Here is an 18133-nt window from a genome sequence, read left to right on the forward strand (position 1 = left end):
CCCTGTGGGACTCCACATGTGATGGATACAGGGTCAGCTGCAGCAGAGGTAGAGAAGACCCTCATGGTTATACCTATTAGGAATGATTTGATCCATGCAATGGCATGTGTGGAGAAGTGGGCAGCTGTTTCTAGGTGGGAGCAAAGCACTTCATGATCCACCAAGTCAAACGCTGCAGAGAGATCCAGTAGGAGGAGTAAGGCCATCTTTCCGGAGTCCCTCAGCTCGTCGACCTGGGTTTTGAGATCGATGAGCGCAGTTTCAGTTCCGTGCTGGGGTCTGAAACCGGATTGTCTTGTGCCTAGAAGATGGTGCAACTCCAGGTGTTTTTGAATCTGTAAGTATGCTACTCTTTCTAGGATTTTTAACAGGAAAGGTACGGTTGTGATAGGCCTATAGTTGGTCGGGATGGATGGGTCCAATGTTTGCTTTTTAAGGAGGGGGAGGACCCAAGATTGTTTGAGATTATCTGGTATTGTGCCTGATGCAAAGCAGGCATTGATGAGCTTGGAAATGAAAGGGGATAGGTCTCTGGCCGCGTCTTTTATTAGTTGGGCTGGGCATAGATCGCCTCGGCAGTTAGATGGTTTGAGTGAGAGTATTATCTTTTCGGTTTCAAGTATAGTTACTTTAGTAAAGTTAAATTTTTGTTCTGGTTTGGTGGTGGTTGGTAGTTTGCCTCTTTGGTTGGTTGAAGGGGGAATATTCTGTTTTTTTTTCTCAATTTTTATTTGTAGTGTGGCTATTTTGTCGTTTAGTGCTTTTTGGATGTTCGAGCACCACATTTTATTTTTGTCAGTTATCCTGAACAGGAATGGGGTTTTCCAGTTCATTTAGTATAAGGAATAGTTCTTTGGTTCCAGATTTAGCCTGCATATTCTATTGTTAAAGTTCTCTTTTTTTGCTTTCTTTATTTCATTTTTGTAGGTCTTGGAGGCATTGATGAGTGCAGTTTTATTTGTCTCTGTTGGGGTTAGTCGCCAGGCAGATTCGCATTTGCGTTTTTCTATCCTTGGGGATTTAAGGTGTGGAGTAAACCAGGTGTTTAGATGGGCTCTGGGCTTACTTTTTCTCAATTTCAATGGGGCGATAGTATCTAGAGCTATGGCCATGGTAGAGTTAAATTCCTTTACTAGTGTTGAGGTGTCCAGTGAATCAGGTAGGGAGTTTAAGGTAGGGAGGATAAGTGGTAGCAGTTTTTCGGTAGTTATACGTTTTTATTTCTGGTTGGCAAGGGGGGAGCCAATGCAGTTTCGATGGGTTGGGCCATGTTAACATTTAAGAGGAAAGTTATCAGTGCATGACCTGTCCAGATTTGTGGAGTGATATTGACGATCGTTACATTGCAATTATAGTCAGCAACCCTTTTTCATGGGTGGGTTGTGAGATTTTTTTTGGGAGAAACCTAGTTCTGAAATGACATTAGCGATATTAGTTGCTTGCAGGTCTTTAAGGTCATTGTAGCCTAAATTTAAGTCTCCCAGAAGGATGGCTTGTGATGAGTTTTTTAGGTTGTTTGAAAGGATCGTGGAGATGTCCTCCTCAAACGTACCAATAGGGCCTGGTGGTCTGTAGATAAGGTGTATATTGATGGTTTGAGAGGGTGATGTTAGGAGTTTAGCGGTTAATGATTCGCAGGATTTTGTAGTTGAACTTGCTTCAATTTTTAGGGTGAGATTATTTTTAGCAATAATAGCTAAGCCACCTCCTCGAGAATTGACTCTATCTTCTCTGAGTATGGTGCAATTGGGGGGCAAGGCAAGCATCAGGGCAGGTCCTGCAGCTTGGTGCAGCCAAGTTTCTGTTATGTTGAGGAGGTCATAATCTCCCGTTTGAATGAGATCCGCAATTTCAGTAGCATGTGCTATTAGTGACCTAGCATTAATAAGGGCACACTTCAATGGGGTGTTTAGTTTTGATATAGCCTGGGTGGCATTACTTTTCTTTTTTGAGAGACTGTTATTAGCTTTGGAGTGGTTGTTTGTGAGGTTATTACGATGGAAGTCATTTTTTGTGGGGGTGTTTCGTTTGTTGGCGTTGGGTTGGAAATCTCTCCTATTACCAAAAGTATTGACCAGTCTGGCTAGTGGTTCGTAGATTTTAGGTAATCTTGATCGTAGTTTGGCGTTTCTACTCACAGTGTCGCAAAGGAGGTTTGTTAGTGACTGGTAAGTGATGGGCGAATATATGGGCTGATGGACGGGCTTTAGGGAGAGAGTTAATTGGCACTCATCTTGGTGTTCCCTGGGATATGAGTTGCGGTTAGTGGTTTACTTTTGGCATTGTGGCCCAGATGGTTGTCAGGTAAATAAGAGAGGAAATCATTCTAGCCTAGAAGAGTGATTATTTGAATTTGGTGGGTGGCCACCGTAACGTTAGGCAGCTTTGTACTGGTGGGCAACTCGAGGTAGTTGGTATACCTGGTGTGGGAAAGTTGGGCTAGTATGCAGTAGTGCATAGGCTAGTACACAATATGCAGTTCAAGACACAATATACAACTTAGGTTTTGCAAGTTAGGCAGGTCTTCTTGGGTGCCTGTTCCCTGGACAGATGGATCTGTTCCAGATGTCTGGAGGCAGGCATCGTGACAGTCAGGGCTTCCCAGGACTTTGGGAAAACAAGGTAACAGGCAACAGAAAGCAAGAGGCCACAGGATCCATCTTGTTTCCTATCAGGAACCAACTGATTCCAATGGCAGGGCCTGGGTATCCCAAAATGGAGGATACTCAGGGCACCTGTCAACTTCAGCATGGAGCTGCCACCAGCCCATACCCTGCTCTGTGGGCCACACAAGTTGCCCAAAAATATACACTAGAGGCACAGGGTTGCACCCCCACCCATGGGTGCCATAAGGGTATCCCATGGGTCTGTACACCAAACCAAAACCAGGAAGAGCTGCACTGCCAGGAATCCCAAATGGACTCCTGGGCAGAAAACAATACAGAACACAAATGAAAAAGTACTACAGGACAAGGACAGGGAGGCCCTGTCCCTCCAATGCATTTCCAGCATCAACCATTTTTTAAACGCTCCTTTTTTCCAACCACGATTATCTCGATATTAGCAATGTTCTACAAAGAACCCTGGTTATCAGTAATACGTCTGAATATACAGGCTCACCAAGACAGAAGCACCAGAACACCACATCAACACCACTCCACCACTTCATCCCTTGGCCAAGGAACTCGGGACAACCCCAGCACCCTCACCAATTGTAAAAAAACCTAGGGGTCCTGACGGATAATAATCTCACGTTAGAGCCACAAGTAGATGCCCTTCTCGAACTTGAACCATTGAAAACCTCAACTGACCAGTGTCACACCAGATAACAAAAGAATAGAGATATTACCAACCCAGTCCCATACAAGGAGAAAGGTACAGGCGCACCTATTAATCCAAACAATACTCACTATGATACAGCGGGGGTCAGCGCAGCACCAACAAAGCGAGTCGGCCCATGAGGAACCAGCATCAACCCAACCCACAGGGACACAACTCTAACGAATCAGAAAGTACCTGAATCAGGACACAGACCCCACTAACCCAAACCTCAATCTTCTGCATACTTAAACCACACAAAGCCACACAACCATCTCTCTCCCAGCAATCCGCACACACTTTACCACACCGCATCAACAACACAAACATCACCTACAGCACTCGAGGTCTCGCCCGATCCGATACTAGCACCAAAGCCTAGCACTCTGTGTATACTCGGTGAAGCTGCCAACAGCACATCACTTCTCCCACTCTCCTGCTCCCCCTCCTCCAGACTAACCATACCCATCCTTCCCATTTACAGATCCGCCAGAGTGCCTGGGGACCAATTCTGTTGGTGAGGGTGCGCTATACATGTACCTTTAACTTAACATAACAAAACAAATAAGCGTGGTTATCTGTAATAAGCATGCAAAATCCAAAACTCTTCCCTGCCCTCCCAGGCACTCTGAGTGCACCCCTCCTCTTGCCATGCCCCCACCCTAACAAGTCCTTTTTCGCAGCCTAGCCCTCTCCCATCCCTCACCCCCACCCCCCAACACTCGTGGTTTCGTGTGACAAACTTTCATTCCCGATCCTGTTTTCTACTATAAGGTACAAGTTACTTACCTGTAACTGTTGTTCTCCAGTGTTAGGCAAGATTGTATGCAGTACCCATAGGGTGCACTACAACAACCCTGACCTCCTGACAGTAGTAACCCAACATTTGGTATAAGTCTGTACTACACGGGTAGGTAGCGTGGACGAGTAGCCAGGCTTATCACAAGAGGGGTCAATGTGAGCTGTAGGGGAGTTAAACAGATGTTCACAGTGACATGTATCCAAGCAAACAATTATTAATTTATTTACCAGTCAGTTAATGTAACCCTTCTTCGGAACGGAGCATTGTAAAACACCACACAAATATACTTCAAAATTACACAATCTGTTAGTTCAGAATCAGTAAATACCCATTTGGGATGGCATACAGCAGATACCTACACCCACAGGTGACTTCAATTGCTAGGGTGCTGTTGACATTAATGTATTACTGTTGGCATTCATAATTAGTTAAGAGCAAGTAAAAAGGAAAAGATTATTAGAGCAAACAAGTTACCACAAATATTTCTTAAGCAGGCAAATACTTTCAGATCCCCCAATCAGTCATTCAGTTAAAACGGGCTAAGCCAAAGTCAATAGGCAAGAGTCTAGATAAACTGAAACACTTCTTTGAAGGCAAGTAGAAAAGTCTTTGCACAATGTTTCAGAAGTCTTTGAAGAAAAAAGATGAATCAATGTTGGGCCACAAGCTGTTCGACTTCTCAGTGGTAGAAGATGCAAGAAACTCTACAGCAAGCGGTAAGTTCTCTTAGACTTTGTACAGTACCTTTAAAGTGAAGAAAAGATGCAACAGATGACTCCAGTTCCTGTGCAGCTCTGCAGATCTGGTCCTCAGTCGTGGGAACAAGAGGGAGGACGTCGGGGGACTCCTGATCTGCACTGGGACGGTCAAAACTTGCAAACGGCAAACTTCACTTTCAGTGGCTGTTCAGTGTTTCAGCTCCTCGCATCTACCACAAATAGCAACACTGCGGTTCCTGGCTGTCGAGATGGACTTTGCTTGCTTCTGGGGTCCCGCACTCTGGTGAGGGAGCCCAGGCTCGCTCAGTCCTGCTTCCTGGGAGTCCGGAGGCCAACTTAAAAGCAACGCACACAAACTGGTGTTCCTCTCCCTGGCTCTACGGTTTCCAGCAGCAACTCTGTGGAAATTCAACCAGCTCCGAGATGGATGTCCAGATGGCTTACTTTGGAGTTGATTGGTCCCACCAACTCAAGGGGAGAGGTTGTCCTTGCAGGGGTTTCTCTGTCGATGCAAACTTGGCATTTAGGCACTGCAGCAGGGCTTCACGGGCCAACCAACGGTCCAGGAGTTGCAGCAAGCGTCCTCTTCAAGTTCTTCTTCGGTTCCTTCATCCAGAGGTCGACTATGCCTTCCAAGCCAAAATACTCGCCTTTTATACACTTCTCTCCCTTACATTCTAGCTTAGCTGTCACTCACCCAGCAAGGTGGATGTCCTTGACGGACAGTCAGCCAATCATCCCAGAGTGCATTTGGGTCTCCTAGGAGACTAAGCACAGGGAGTTTCGGGCACCGCCCTCACTTCCTGCCTACCCCAGAAACCCTGGAACCAGAGGCAGGCTTTACTCGTGAATCCCGCCAAAGGCAAAACAAACAAAGGGACCAAACCTGGTTTGGCGCGCAGAGTAAATCTCAAGAAGGACCTTTCCACAAAGAAATGGTGAAAAAAGAAGACCCGGGACATTTTGACAAAAATGACACCCTTGGGTGCTTTACTGAAGCTGTGAACCCAGTCTGTGGTAAATGCACACCGCAATAGTAAAAACAAAATCACTGCCACCAGCCATTCAGTGAGGAAAGGGTAACAAAAACGTTACTTGAGAAGTTAGACAAACGGGGATACTAGGTAACCCCTCCAGCACTCTATTGTAAGCTAGTGTGTGCTGGGTCTAGAAAGTTACACATGTAAGTAAAGTCAATTTCACTTTACTGCTCTGGGAAATAGTAGTTCAGGTAGTTAAACCTCAGGAAATCTAAGAGACTTCCCTGAGTCACTGCACTAAAGGTGCTGTGTGACACAATGTAAAAGATGATGCCTATGGAGTTTGTCAGGCTCCATAACCGAAAGAAACACAGAGGGCAAAAATCACATTAAAATACATGAGAGAGTGGGAAAAAGGGTCTCACTCTCGCCAGGTTAACAATAATCTAGTCCTCATAATCCAGCAAAGTTGCTGGGGGTCTCTAAGGTAGAGGGAATTGGCATATTTCTGAGAATTCTCCCTAACATCCAACATGGGTCTGGCATGGATTCACATGCATACAAATAAGATAATACAGCAGTACATATACACAACCACGGGAGGTGGCAAGGCTCAACAGAACTAGAACCCCTTATCCCTTGAACAGACTCATCTCAAACAAACAGGTTGCGTAGCACTGCTGGCCAACTCCAGACTTCAAGGCACCAGCAACATCCAGCGTATGCAGTGAGCTTTCAGCGGCTGAAGAAGGATTTGGAAAGAAGACTGGAAGCATCAAGGGTTCATTAAGGTGGATTTCAGATGGAATATTCAGCATAAAGGTGGGGTGGGTTCGAAGTATCACACTTGCAGCATGAAAAGACAGGTATGGGTTTTGCAGGAGAGTGCCTGAATCTCCCCGACCCACCTGGCCAAGGTGATGGTCACCAGAAACGCCATCTTCCAGGATAGACATTTTCAGCGGAGCCTGATGCTATGGCTCTGAGGCCACATGAGTTTAGTAAAAACGACATTGAGCTCCCATGCCGGGGCAAGAGTCTTCACTGGCCAAAAAGAAGAGGCATTTCAGAAATACTTTGACAAGCCTGTGAGACCACAGCGAGGGTCTGCCCAATGATCGAGTGTACCGAGAAATGGCCACCAGGTACACCTTGATGGAGGCATGGGCACATCCGGCCTTGGTACGGCAGCCTTGGTGCCGATTGGAGGCCAAAGGGCAGAGCCTTGAACTGATAATGACGTCCCAGAACCACAATGTGCAAGAACTTCTGGTGCTTTGGATGTATGGGGATGTGGAAGTAGGCATCATCTCGGTCCAACATCACCAGGAAATTCCCTTCCTCCAGCTGGTCGAACACTTGCTGCAACATGACCATCTGAAATTTTGGGTCTTCAGGTATTTGTTGAGGAGTCGAAAGTCTAGGATCGGAAGCCACCCCGCTGACTTATTGTGGGCCACTAAATATCTGGAGTACAATCCGGAGTCCCGGAGGCGCAAAGGGATGGGTTCCATTGCCCCCTTTTTTTTTTTTTTTTTTAACATGGCCTATTCTTCTCGGAGCAGCAAGGCCATGTGCAGCTCCTTCCTTGCTATAGGGGGGATGGCGAGTGCACCGTGTTCAAATTCCAGGCTGTGGCCCCAACAAAGTATGTCCAGCACCCACTCGTCGGTGGTGATGTTCTTACACGAGTTGACAAAGTGTGTCAGATAACCCCCCCGCACCCCACTGGCGTGCAAAAGTGGCGGTCTTGGCCCTGGACTGGGTAAAGCTTGCTTGGGTGTCTACATCCTGCTTTGGGGATGGCGAAGCTGTGCCCCTCGCTGAAGGCATGCAACCGGCCCCTGTATGTATCTTGTGACGTGGAGTGGGAGGGTTGTTGGTACGAGGTGGATGCGTTGCCCTTAGAGGATCTGTTGAACTTCCCTCTGGAGAATCAAAAGGATGAAGACTGCCACTGCTGCAAGGTCCCCATTGATCCTGCTGTTTCAGTGATCGACTTTATCGCCTGCAGCATTTCGTCCACCGCCTTGCTGAAGAGATTATCCCATCAAAGGGCATTATCCACCACCTTGGCCTAGACGTCCAGTCTAAAGTTAGAGCCCTTCAGCCAGCACTGGTGTCCGAGTGCCACACTGTTCCCCATTTGACGAAAGCCTGAGTCCACAACATCAATAGCCACTGTGATGGCATGGTCAGAGGCCACCATGCATTCCTGAAACAGGGCTAAAGCCTCGGTCTTCTGTCATCAGACAAGAAATCCAGGAGTGGGCCCAGCTTGAACCACAACTCCCTATAATAATGGGCCAGGGCGGTCAGATCATTGGCAGCCTTCACAATTGAAGTGGTATAGATGACACGCTTGCCCACTGCATCCAGCTTTTTCCCTTCCTGGTCAGGGGGAACCATATATTTAGAGAACGGGTTTGCAGACTGCTTACTGGCTGCAGCTGAAACCACGGAGTCCAGGGGCCTAAAGGGGCTGAATCAGGTACTCTGTATTTCTTCTCAAGCCTGTCCCGTTTTGCTGGTGTGGAACTTGGAGTCTTCATCAGAGGCAGGCCTTCATCCCAAACCTCGTCCGGCAGAGGAACGGACACCACTGTCTTCCTGCCCGATGTGCAGCTCTTTTAAAGAAATGCCTCCTTTTCCTCAGGCACTAATTTGAAGAGGGTAGATGCCCTTGAAAGCATGGAGTGGAACAAATTCACCTCATCAGTAGGAGATGCCCTGGGGGTATCATCGATGATTAACGGTAAAACATCTGCTGGCACAAAGTCATCAAAACTCATCCGTCTCTGTGGTGCCCACATGCGTTACAGTATCTGTACATGGGTGGATCCCCTACCAGTACTGTTGGAATGGGGGGTGATGACGGCCACCCCGGAGTCGGAGGGTGCTTTGGACTAGCAGCGGGGTCTCCGTGCCGAGGTCTAGGAGGGCTGTGCCTGCGAGTTCTCCCCGTCGGGCCAGCAGGGAAGGAAGCCGCTGTTGTATTTGACACCAAAGTATGTAGCGTAGTCAGAATAACCCGGGACATGTATCTAGGGCCCTGTTGAGCGACCACCGGGGCGGCACTGATAGAGTGCTAGAACGCCTCACTGGTATTGAAGGAGGGCTAGTGCGCATTGGCGGCACTGACAGAGGGCTAGTGCGCCTCGCTGGGAGTGATGGCCGGTCCTGTCAAACAGGGGGGGGTTTTCTACACCCATTGGGTTGTTTCCGTCCTGGTCTGAGTATCCGTCTTCTTGTAAGGACTCCTCGTCTGAGCTTGTGTAGATCACCATGATAGGATCTCTTGCGACCTCCCTCAGACCCACCAAAGGTCTGGGCAGAAAATGTTGACGGTAATAGCTCACTTGCTGTTCCTGCCTCCTTTTGGAAAGAGGAAATAACTGGAGCATTCACAGACTAAGTAGATGCGGTCAGGGCGGCCGTAGTCAGAGCGGTCATAGTCATGGGCCAGGGAGGCAGTGCAACCCTTGCTGACGATTTTTCAGTTGATTTTGCTGTATTCGTCGACTGGACAGTCGTCAACTTCGAAGCAGCCAAGTTAGCCGATGGGGTAATAGTCAACAGGGTCTTGCTTGTTGTAGCCGTGGTGACGGCAGTCTCGCAGACGGGGGTGTCTGCTGGTGAGGCGCCAACGGTGTCACCACTGGCAAAGTCATGGACATAGGCGTGGACGAGGACCTCGGAGTGCATTCCTTACGGGAATGTTTCCTCAGTCTATCCTTTGACAAAGGGCCATGCTTGGAAGGTCTCTCTGAAGATACACCACCCACAGGCAAGCTTATTGTCAATGGGGAAGGAGAAGGAGAGCACGTATGCTCCGAACTGTGACCCACGACAGCAGCATCCCGTCGGATCTGCAGCCTGGTACTTGGCCTTTCTTTAGACATCCTGTGGAGGAACATCCTTGGTGGATCGTCCCCTCTTACCCGAGGGAGAGCGCTTCAAAGGTCATCCGGACCTGGAGGGGGGTTGTGCGCGCCCAGAGGCCGAACCTTGAGCCCTTTCTTCCTTCAGCCACACCAACAACCTGCAGTAACTGTCCCGCTTGGTCTTGGCCGGGAAACCTCGGCAGATGTCGCATCGGTCCTCATCATGATGAGGATGCAAACAATAGAGGCACCTCATGTGCCGGTCTTCCAAGTAAATGTTCTTCAAGCCACACAGGGAGAAGAGCCTGAACAGACTCCTCTTGGCTTCCTCCGACATGGCGAGGCGCGAAGTAGGCCTCAACTAGGACCTCCGAACTGGAAAATCGAATATGGAACAAATTACTTACCTGTAACTGTTGTTCTCCAGCATGGGTCTGGCATGGATTCACATGCTCATGAATATTCCCCGTCGTCAGGCTGGGAATCCTCGGTAAAGAAAGAATCAGTATCAGTTTCGTTTCTGATCTGTCTTTCTTAGTAGTGACCAATCGCTGGTCTCTGGGTCATACTGCCCCCAGCCAATGACTGCCCTCTCCCTAAGCCCCTCCCCCGGCAGCCATCCTCAGATTTGGTAGCACGTAAAGTGGCAGTATGACCAAGTGAAGAGCCGCAGAGGGGAAGGAGGGAGGGTTCGCATGTGAATCCATGCCAGACCCATGCTGGAGAACAACAGTTACAGGTAAGTAACTTGTTCCTTCTCCAGCATGGGGTCTGGCATGGATTCACATGCTCATGAATATAAGAATACATAGCAGTACACACATGCACAACCACGGGAGGTGGCAAAAGGTTCAACATTAAGCATTACATGAACTCAACATTAAGCAGCTCTTACCTCCTTACCAGGCCCACCTTCCGGCGAACAGGTTGCGCAGCACTGCTTGGCTGACTCTGGACTCCTCCCTGGAATCCCGGTCGACGCAGTAGAATCTCGTGAAGGTGTGCGTCGACCTCCACGTAGCAGCCCTGCAGATGTCCAGCAGGGGCACACCAGACAAGAACGCCGTAGTAGCAGTGATCGCTCTAGTCGAATGGGCTCTCGGACGGCCGGGTAACGGTCGGTTGGCCAACGGATGACAGTGCATGATGCAGCCGGAGAGCCATCTGGAAATGGAAGCCTTCGAGAGAGCCTTCCTTGGTTCACAGGTCCAAAGTTCACAAACAGCTGTGATGTCTTCCGAAAACTCTTTGTTTGGTCCACGTAGAACTTAAGCGCTCTAGCTACATCCAGCGAGTGCAAAGTCCTCTCGACCGGCAACGAAGGCGACGGAAAGAAAACTGGCAACACCAAGGGCTCGTTAAGATGGAAGACCGACGGCACCTTTGGCATGAAAGAAGGGTGCGTCCTCAGGACCACCCTCGTATCGTGAAGAGTCAAGTATGGAGGCTTGCAGGATAGGGCCTGAATCTCTCCCACGCGTCGTGCAGAGGTGATGGCCACAAGGAACGCGGTCTTCCACAACAGGAACTTCAACGGAACCGAATGCAAAGGCTCGAATGGCGGCCCCATGAGCCTGGTCAGCACTACGTTGAGCTCCCACACCGGGGCTGGAGCCTTCACCGGCGGGAACGATCGGAACAGTCCCTTCACAAATTCCTTCACCAGTCGATGAGACCACAAGGACGGCCGTCCTGCAGTTCTGGTGTATCGGGAGATCGCTGCCAGATGTATCTTGATGGAAGCGTAAGCTAGTCCAGCTTTGGCCAGCGACAGTAGGTATGGTAGCACTTGAGGTGCCGAAATCCGTAGAGGGTTGATCTTCTGTGCATGACACCAGACAGAGAACCTCTTCCACTTATGTCCGTAGCACTTGAGAGTTGAGGACGCCCTGGCCTTTGCAAGAACCTCTCTGCAGTCAGCCGGGATATCGTACCCTCCAAACTCTAGTGCTGCAGGAGCCAGGCCTGCAAGTTCAGCGACTCCGGGTCATGATGAAGAATGGCACCTCCCTCTCTGGAGAGAAGACCTGCGTCCGTCGGCAGCTTGACTGGTGGGGACGCTGAGAGGTCCAGAAACCAGATCTGTTGCGACTACGCCGGTGCGACGAGGATCATCCTGCACTGGGACCTCTTGAGCTGGCTGATGAGACGAAGCAGCAGCGGCAACGGAGGAAACGCATACAGGAACAGGCCGTCCCAGGGGAACGAGAAAGCATCGCCCATGCTCCACGGCTGGGGAAACCTGCTGGCAAACCTCTGGCACTTGTAGTTTGTCACCGTCGCAAACAGGTCGATCTGGGGTTTGCCCCATCGTTGGAAGAGCCGATCCACTTGATCCTGGCGTAGTTCCCACTCGTGGCACAAGAGCAGCTCCCTGCTGAGTGAGTCGGCGATGGTGTTTTTTATTCCTGCCAGATGGAAGGGAACCAGAAACATCCGCTGGGCGACGGCCCAGTGCCACAGATACTGGGCCTCCTTGGATAGGGCTGGGGATCTGGTGCCTCCCTGCTGCCGGATGTAGAACATCGTGGTGGTGTTGTCGGTGAAGATCCTCACGACCTTGCCCTTGAGGGACGGGAGGAATGACTTGAGTGCCCAGAACAAAGATTTTGATGTGGAGGGACCTCTCCTCTGGGAGCCAAAGGCCTCTTGCTTGGAGATCTCCGATGTGCGCACCCCATCCCTCCAGGGAGGTGTCCGTCGTCACCGTCTCCTGATGTGCCGGGGTCTGGAAGTCCGTGCCCGCCGTGAGGTGTGCATGGGTGCCCCACCACTGAATCGCCCGACGGAAAACCTCGTTGAGCGGGATCTTGTCTTCGAAGCTGCCCGCCGCTTGCACCCAGCGGGCGTTGAGGAACACCTGTAGAGGACGCATCCGTAGCCTGCACAGGCGCACTAGATAGATGCATGAGGACATCATTCCGAGGAGGGACTTGATGGATCTCACCCTGGCCACGTCCGTGGCCAGCAGGCGCTGCACCTTGCCTAAGATGTCCTTCGTCCTTTCCTTCCACGGAGAGGCCAATCGTTCCACTGTATCGAGCTTCGCTCCCAGAAACAGTGCCACCTGCGATGGAACCAAAAGGGATTTCGGGTAGTTGGAGAAACCCAGCTCCGTGAGTAAGCGGATGGTCTTCGCTGTGTGCTCGACGGCGAGTTCTCTTGTCCTTGCACAGATAAGCCAGTCGTCCAGGTAGGGGTAGACGTGGATACCCTGCAGGCAAAGCCGCGCCGCCACTGGTGCTAGGCCCTTGGTGAACGCCCTGGGTGCTGACTTCAATCTGAAAGGAAGAGCTCTGGACTACGAATCTGAGGAACTTTCGGTGTTGTTTTAGGATGGGGATGTGGAAGTAAGCATCCTCCAAGTCCAACGACTATAGGAAGTCGCCCTCCTCCAGCTGTCCCAGCACGTGCTGGAGAGTGACCATCCTGAACTTCTGTGCCTTGATGTATTTGTTCAACCGACGTAGGTCCAGGATGGGGCGCCAACCGCCTGTCTTCTTTCTGACGAGGAAGTATCTTGAGTATACTCCGGAGCCCCGGAGCCTCTTGGGGATGAGATCGATGGCACCTTTCTTGAGCATCGCCTTTACCACCAACAGCAGTTGAGGGACGTGATTTTCCTTCCCAGCCACGGGAGGAATGCGGGGACACTTCTTTTGGAATTCGAGAGTGTGCCCGTGGGCCAGGGCATCCAGCATCCAACGGTCGGTGGAGATGGACTCCCACACACTGAAGAACTTCGCCAGCCGGCCTGCCACCGGGGTGCTTCGGTGGGGGCCCGACACTACGGCCGGTTCAATCTTGCTTGGAGGCGGCCTTCCCGTCTTGGCCTCCTTGGCGACGATGCCAAGATCCTCCTTGCTTGCCGCGACCTCTGTAAGCCTCCTGGGACGAGGAGTGGGTCGCCTGGTGGTACGTAGAGGAGCCACCGCCTGATCCCTTGTAGGACCCCTGTCTGCCTCTGGCGCTCCGAAAGGGGCGTCGTGGCTGAATGACTCCCAGGTCTCAGGCCGTCTCTGTGTCGGCCTTGATGGCCTGCAGCAACTCATCCACTGTTTCCCCAACAGGTTGTTGCAGTCGAACGGCATGTTCAAAACCCTGGTCTGCACGTCCTGACGGAAGTCTGTCGCCTTGAGCCAGCCTCGTCATCGAAAGCAAACACTGTTGCCTAACTGGCGAAACCCGGTGTCGGCAATGTCCGTTGCCATCGTTATGGTGTGGTCCGACGCCACCTCACCTTCCTGCAGAATCTCCAGGGCCTCCGCCCTCTTGTCCTCTGGTAGGAAGTACAGTAGGGGGGCTATCTTGTACCATAGCTCCCTGTCATAACGGGCCACAATTGCTAAGGCGTTGGCCGCCTTAATTTCTTACCCTAACCGCCAGGAGGGGAAGTAGAGGTTGAGGCTGTCGCCCCCGCCGCCTTCTTCTTGGCCGCCGCTGAGACGACCGAATCTGGCGTAGGTTGAGCCCTGAGGCACAAAGGGGCAGTGTCGGGGACCCGGTACTACTTCTTGTACCTGTCCCTCTTGGCAGGCGTCGTGGACGGGTTCTTCAGGATCGCAAGTCCTTCGTCCCAGATATCGTCGAGTAACGGTACCGCGAGGACCGTCTTTCTCTTAGCCTCTCGCCGTTGATAGAGGAAACCCTCCTTCTGTTACTCGGGGCAGAGCTGGAAGAGCTTGGATGCCCTGGCGATCATGGCGTGAAAGGAGCCAATTTCGTCGGGCGGGGAAGCCCGAGGGAGTGGTGATGGAAGGTCCGTCCTGTCGTCACCACCGTCGTCATCCGTCCCCATCGTTGTATCCGTTGCCGTGTCATCCCTGGGGTCCAGTGAGGGGGATGAGGGCTCCACGGGTCGTGTGGGCATGAAGGGCGGGGAGGGGTGAACTCTCCTCCGCTTGTTCGGAGGGCTTCCCGACGGGCCCGGTTCTTGATCGTCTGCCAGGGTTCGTGGTAATCTCGTCCTTATCTCCGTGCATAAGGTTTGAATTGCCATCAGAATGGCTGCCGAGTTGTCCTGAGGCTCGGCAATGGCTGCGACGGGAGGGATGGCTGCTCCTCCACTGGGGCCTTGTCGGCACCACTGTCGCTTTCTTCGACCACCTCTTCGGGATCCCTCCCATGGGATCGTACCTTCTCGAACCTCTCGTTGAGGTTCTTCACGGTTTCCACCAGCTCCTCCTCAGAGGCTGAATCCGTGTCTGTGATGGCCACCGGCCCGCCCCTCTTTTTCCACTGGGGTCTTCACGGGGGTCTTGTCGATGGGCTGGAAAGAGGATTCCCTCCGTGGTGGTAGGGAAACTCTTGGCCCCGAGATCGCCTCCACTGGTGTAGCCTCCCCAGGCTTTGCCAGGGCCGCCGCGACTCCCTCGATAGAGGCCTTAGCCGGGTGAATCAAGGCCTTCGCCACCTTTGGCGTGCTTGGGGCCTTCATCTTGGGGGGAGGGTCACAGCCTCGCTCCCCCTCGGCCGAATCCTTCGAGATCGACCGGGGCTTCTCCAGAAGCTTACCCAGGTTCTCAGATTTCCTCTTCCCCGAACCAGAGCGTTGGCTCGTGGTTGATGGTGCCGGGAAAGGCGCGCCCTGCCTGGCAGCCGAAGAGCACTACCGTTCAGTGCTCCCGGTGCCCGTGGACTCGCAGTGCTTAACCTTCTATTGGGCCCCCGTGGCCGGGGCGCCCTCACAGGACTTAGAAGACCGCTCAGACCTTTTCTTCTTCTCACCTGCTGGGGTTTTCTCTAACAAGCTGGCAAGGCGGGAACGATGATCCCTCATGATCCGTTCCGATAGGTTCTTGCAGAACGCACAGTCCTTCTCCACGTGCGTCTTGTCCTCATGAAGGCAGTAGAGACATCTCGAATGCTCGTCCTCCTTGAAGACATTCTGTAACCCGCATCCAGGGCAGTTTCTGAATAGCTTGGATCCGGGCGTCGAGCTTCCCTTGTCCTGGGCCATGTCCATGGTAGGCCTCTGATCTTCTGGAATCCTCCAAGAAGCATAACTCGATGAAAACTTCACCCTTGAGGGGCATAGAAAATTCCCAAACGGGTCCCCGTTGATCGGAAGTAGAACGGTGGAGCTTGAGGCTCGATTTAACTGAAAAATGAGAAAATCTCTTTGAAAAAAAGCGTGAAAACGCACTAAAAGCTCGAGAGCTATAGCACGAGGACTCCCAACACTTGAACGTGCAGTAAAAATCTGAGGATGGCTGCTGGAGGAGGGGCTTAGGGAGAGGGCAGTCATTGGCTGGGGGCAGTATGACCCAGAGACCAGTGTTTGGTTACTACTAAGAAAGACAGATCAGAAACGAAACCAATACTGATTTTTTCTTTACCGAGGATTCCCAGCCTGACGACGGGGAATATTCATGAGCATGTGAATCCATGCCAGACCCCATGCTGGAGAACCAATGATTTAGTGGTCGACCTTCACCAGCTGTCAGCAAACGAGAAGGTTTTGGACAAAAATAGGACAATTGTTCCATAGAAAAATACATCAATTAGAAAAGATTGCTCGAAGAGCAACCCAGGAGGACTCCCTGCACCGAAATGTGCAATACAAATCTGAAAATGGCTGCCGGGGGCGGGATTTAGGGAGTCAGTCGGCACTTGATGGGTGCAGTATGACCCAGTCTCCAGTGATCGGATAATGGGAGAAAGGCAGTTTTCAAGCTTCTAAAGCAAGACTGCTTTCTTTTTTTTACCAAGGATTCTCGGCATGACGACTGGGAATATTCATGAGCATGTGAATCTGTGCCAGACCCCATGCTGGAGAAACCCCAGTTATTCTATAACGTTCGAGCTCTGCACTTAGTCCCCAGACCACTCCCCTTCTGCCCCGTCCTCTCACCTCCCCAATTTTACATGATGTCATCTTTCCCACCTCTAGCCTGATGCCATTTAATCCTCGTTTCTCCTTCAAATGGCATTTTCCCCACTTTTTGTTTTCGGCTAACCCTGGTAATATCCGTAATAACCTTGGTAATCTCTCATCGTACAAACGAAACAGCAGCTTTTCCATCCCTGAAAAGTCACTGCTGGAATCCAACATGGAAGATATAGTTATAATTTTAGGGCAAGGGGCACGCCCTCGCCAACAAATATCTTAACAACTACTGGACGGAATTTGTTTGGAAAATATTAGCCAAATCCATCATGCAAGTCGGTATTTCAAGCAAACACCCGTATTATTGCAAGCGGAGAAAGTATCGTGGAAATAACACATTTTATTTCCTTGTAATTTTTATTTAACCTTAATCTTAATTTCAGAGAAAACACATTTTCCTTCAGTGGCCTTATATATGTTCTACTTCATGGACAATTGTGCAAAGTTCTAGCTATTGGAAGCAGGTTCCTCTTCTTTCAGCAATTTCTGTTGTGCTCATTGGTACCATTTTTATGTGTTAACCACATTCAACAAATGCCTTTACTAGGGCTACAATGTGAATACATTATTTAGATTGCCAACAGTTGCTTATTTATTGGCCTACCAAGTCTTCAGATGTGAGATGCATTAGACCGTCAGCTATCGCAGCAGATTGGTCAGGGTTCATGACATATTTTCCTTGTTTGTCTCCAACAATAAATTCTGGCCACATCAAACCTTCATCTTTTTTCATCAAGGTCACTTCTAGGCTATGGGATAAAGAGGAAAATGGTAAACTGAAAGTAATACAGCAATGAACAATTCATAACATGTTAAAAGATTGGTGCAAAAGAAGAAAGTTTGCATAACATATGAAAAAAAATAACCATTGTCAAAAGGGATAAAGTTAGGATTATTAATGCAACATGAATTAAAACCCAGGGCCTGAGCACGGAATGAGTTATGTCATACCATGTTCAGTACAAATACTGTACACCAGTACTGCTGTGTCAAGGCCAGTGACCGGGCGTTGTCAAGAGGGGATGGAAACCTGTCATAGCCAGGAGGCCCACCAGGGAGTAATCCAGTGCCAGTTCTACCCCGGATGAGGACGGTGGCAGTTGAGGGTCCCAATTCCTATCCCCCTTGTGCCAAGTTATAGATTGTAAGAGGATTCAATTCAGCACTACAGCTAAGTTAACGCCTAGTCTAGAATACCGAATGAAAACCCTTATTGATATATCTTTATGTCCAGTTCATGCGTTCTGGATGACTACCCCTATATAACACCCCTCTCTTGGAATCCCCCTGACCCCACTGAGCCAAGAAGTAGTTCTGTTTTGCAAGTTTAAAAGGTTTATTTGCTAATTTAAAATATATATATATCACACTTTATAATAAATTAATAATTGAATAGCACACTTAATCTGATATGATAAAGATCAACAACGGAGAATCTGGCACTAGCACACTTCTTATAATCACTAAGGAGTTGACATGAAATGGATAAGGTAGCAACAATACTTTTATGGTTTCAAATGGATGCAATGTGGAATGAAATG

At 50.2% G+C, this 18133-nt stretch overlaps 1 protein-coding gene across 3 annotated transcripts in view; it reads right to left on the reverse strand.

Moving 5' to 3' along the window:
• NUDCD1 (NudC domain containing 1) overlaps positions 1-18133 on the reverse strand; it is a 1249938-nt gene that overhangs the window by 270614 nt on the left and 961191 nt on the right. For all 3 annotated transcript variants that reach the window (XM_069621511.1, XM_069621512.1, XM_069621510.1), the window contains one exon: positions 17197-17341. In XM_069621511.1, coding sequence (XP_069477612.1) covers positions 17197-17341 — 145 coding nt within the window. The remainder of the gene's footprint in view (positions 1-17196; positions 17342-18133) is intronic.

The sequence above is a fragment of the Ambystoma mexicanum genome, chromosome 5q, assembly GCF_040938575.1.
Source record: "Ambystoma mexicanum isolate Mex_15411 chromosome 5q, UKY_AmexF1_1, whole genome shotgun sequence".
Taxonomy (NCBI): domain Eukaryota; kingdom Metazoa; phylum Chordata; class Amphibia; order Caudata; family Ambystomatidae; genus Ambystoma; species Ambystoma mexicanum.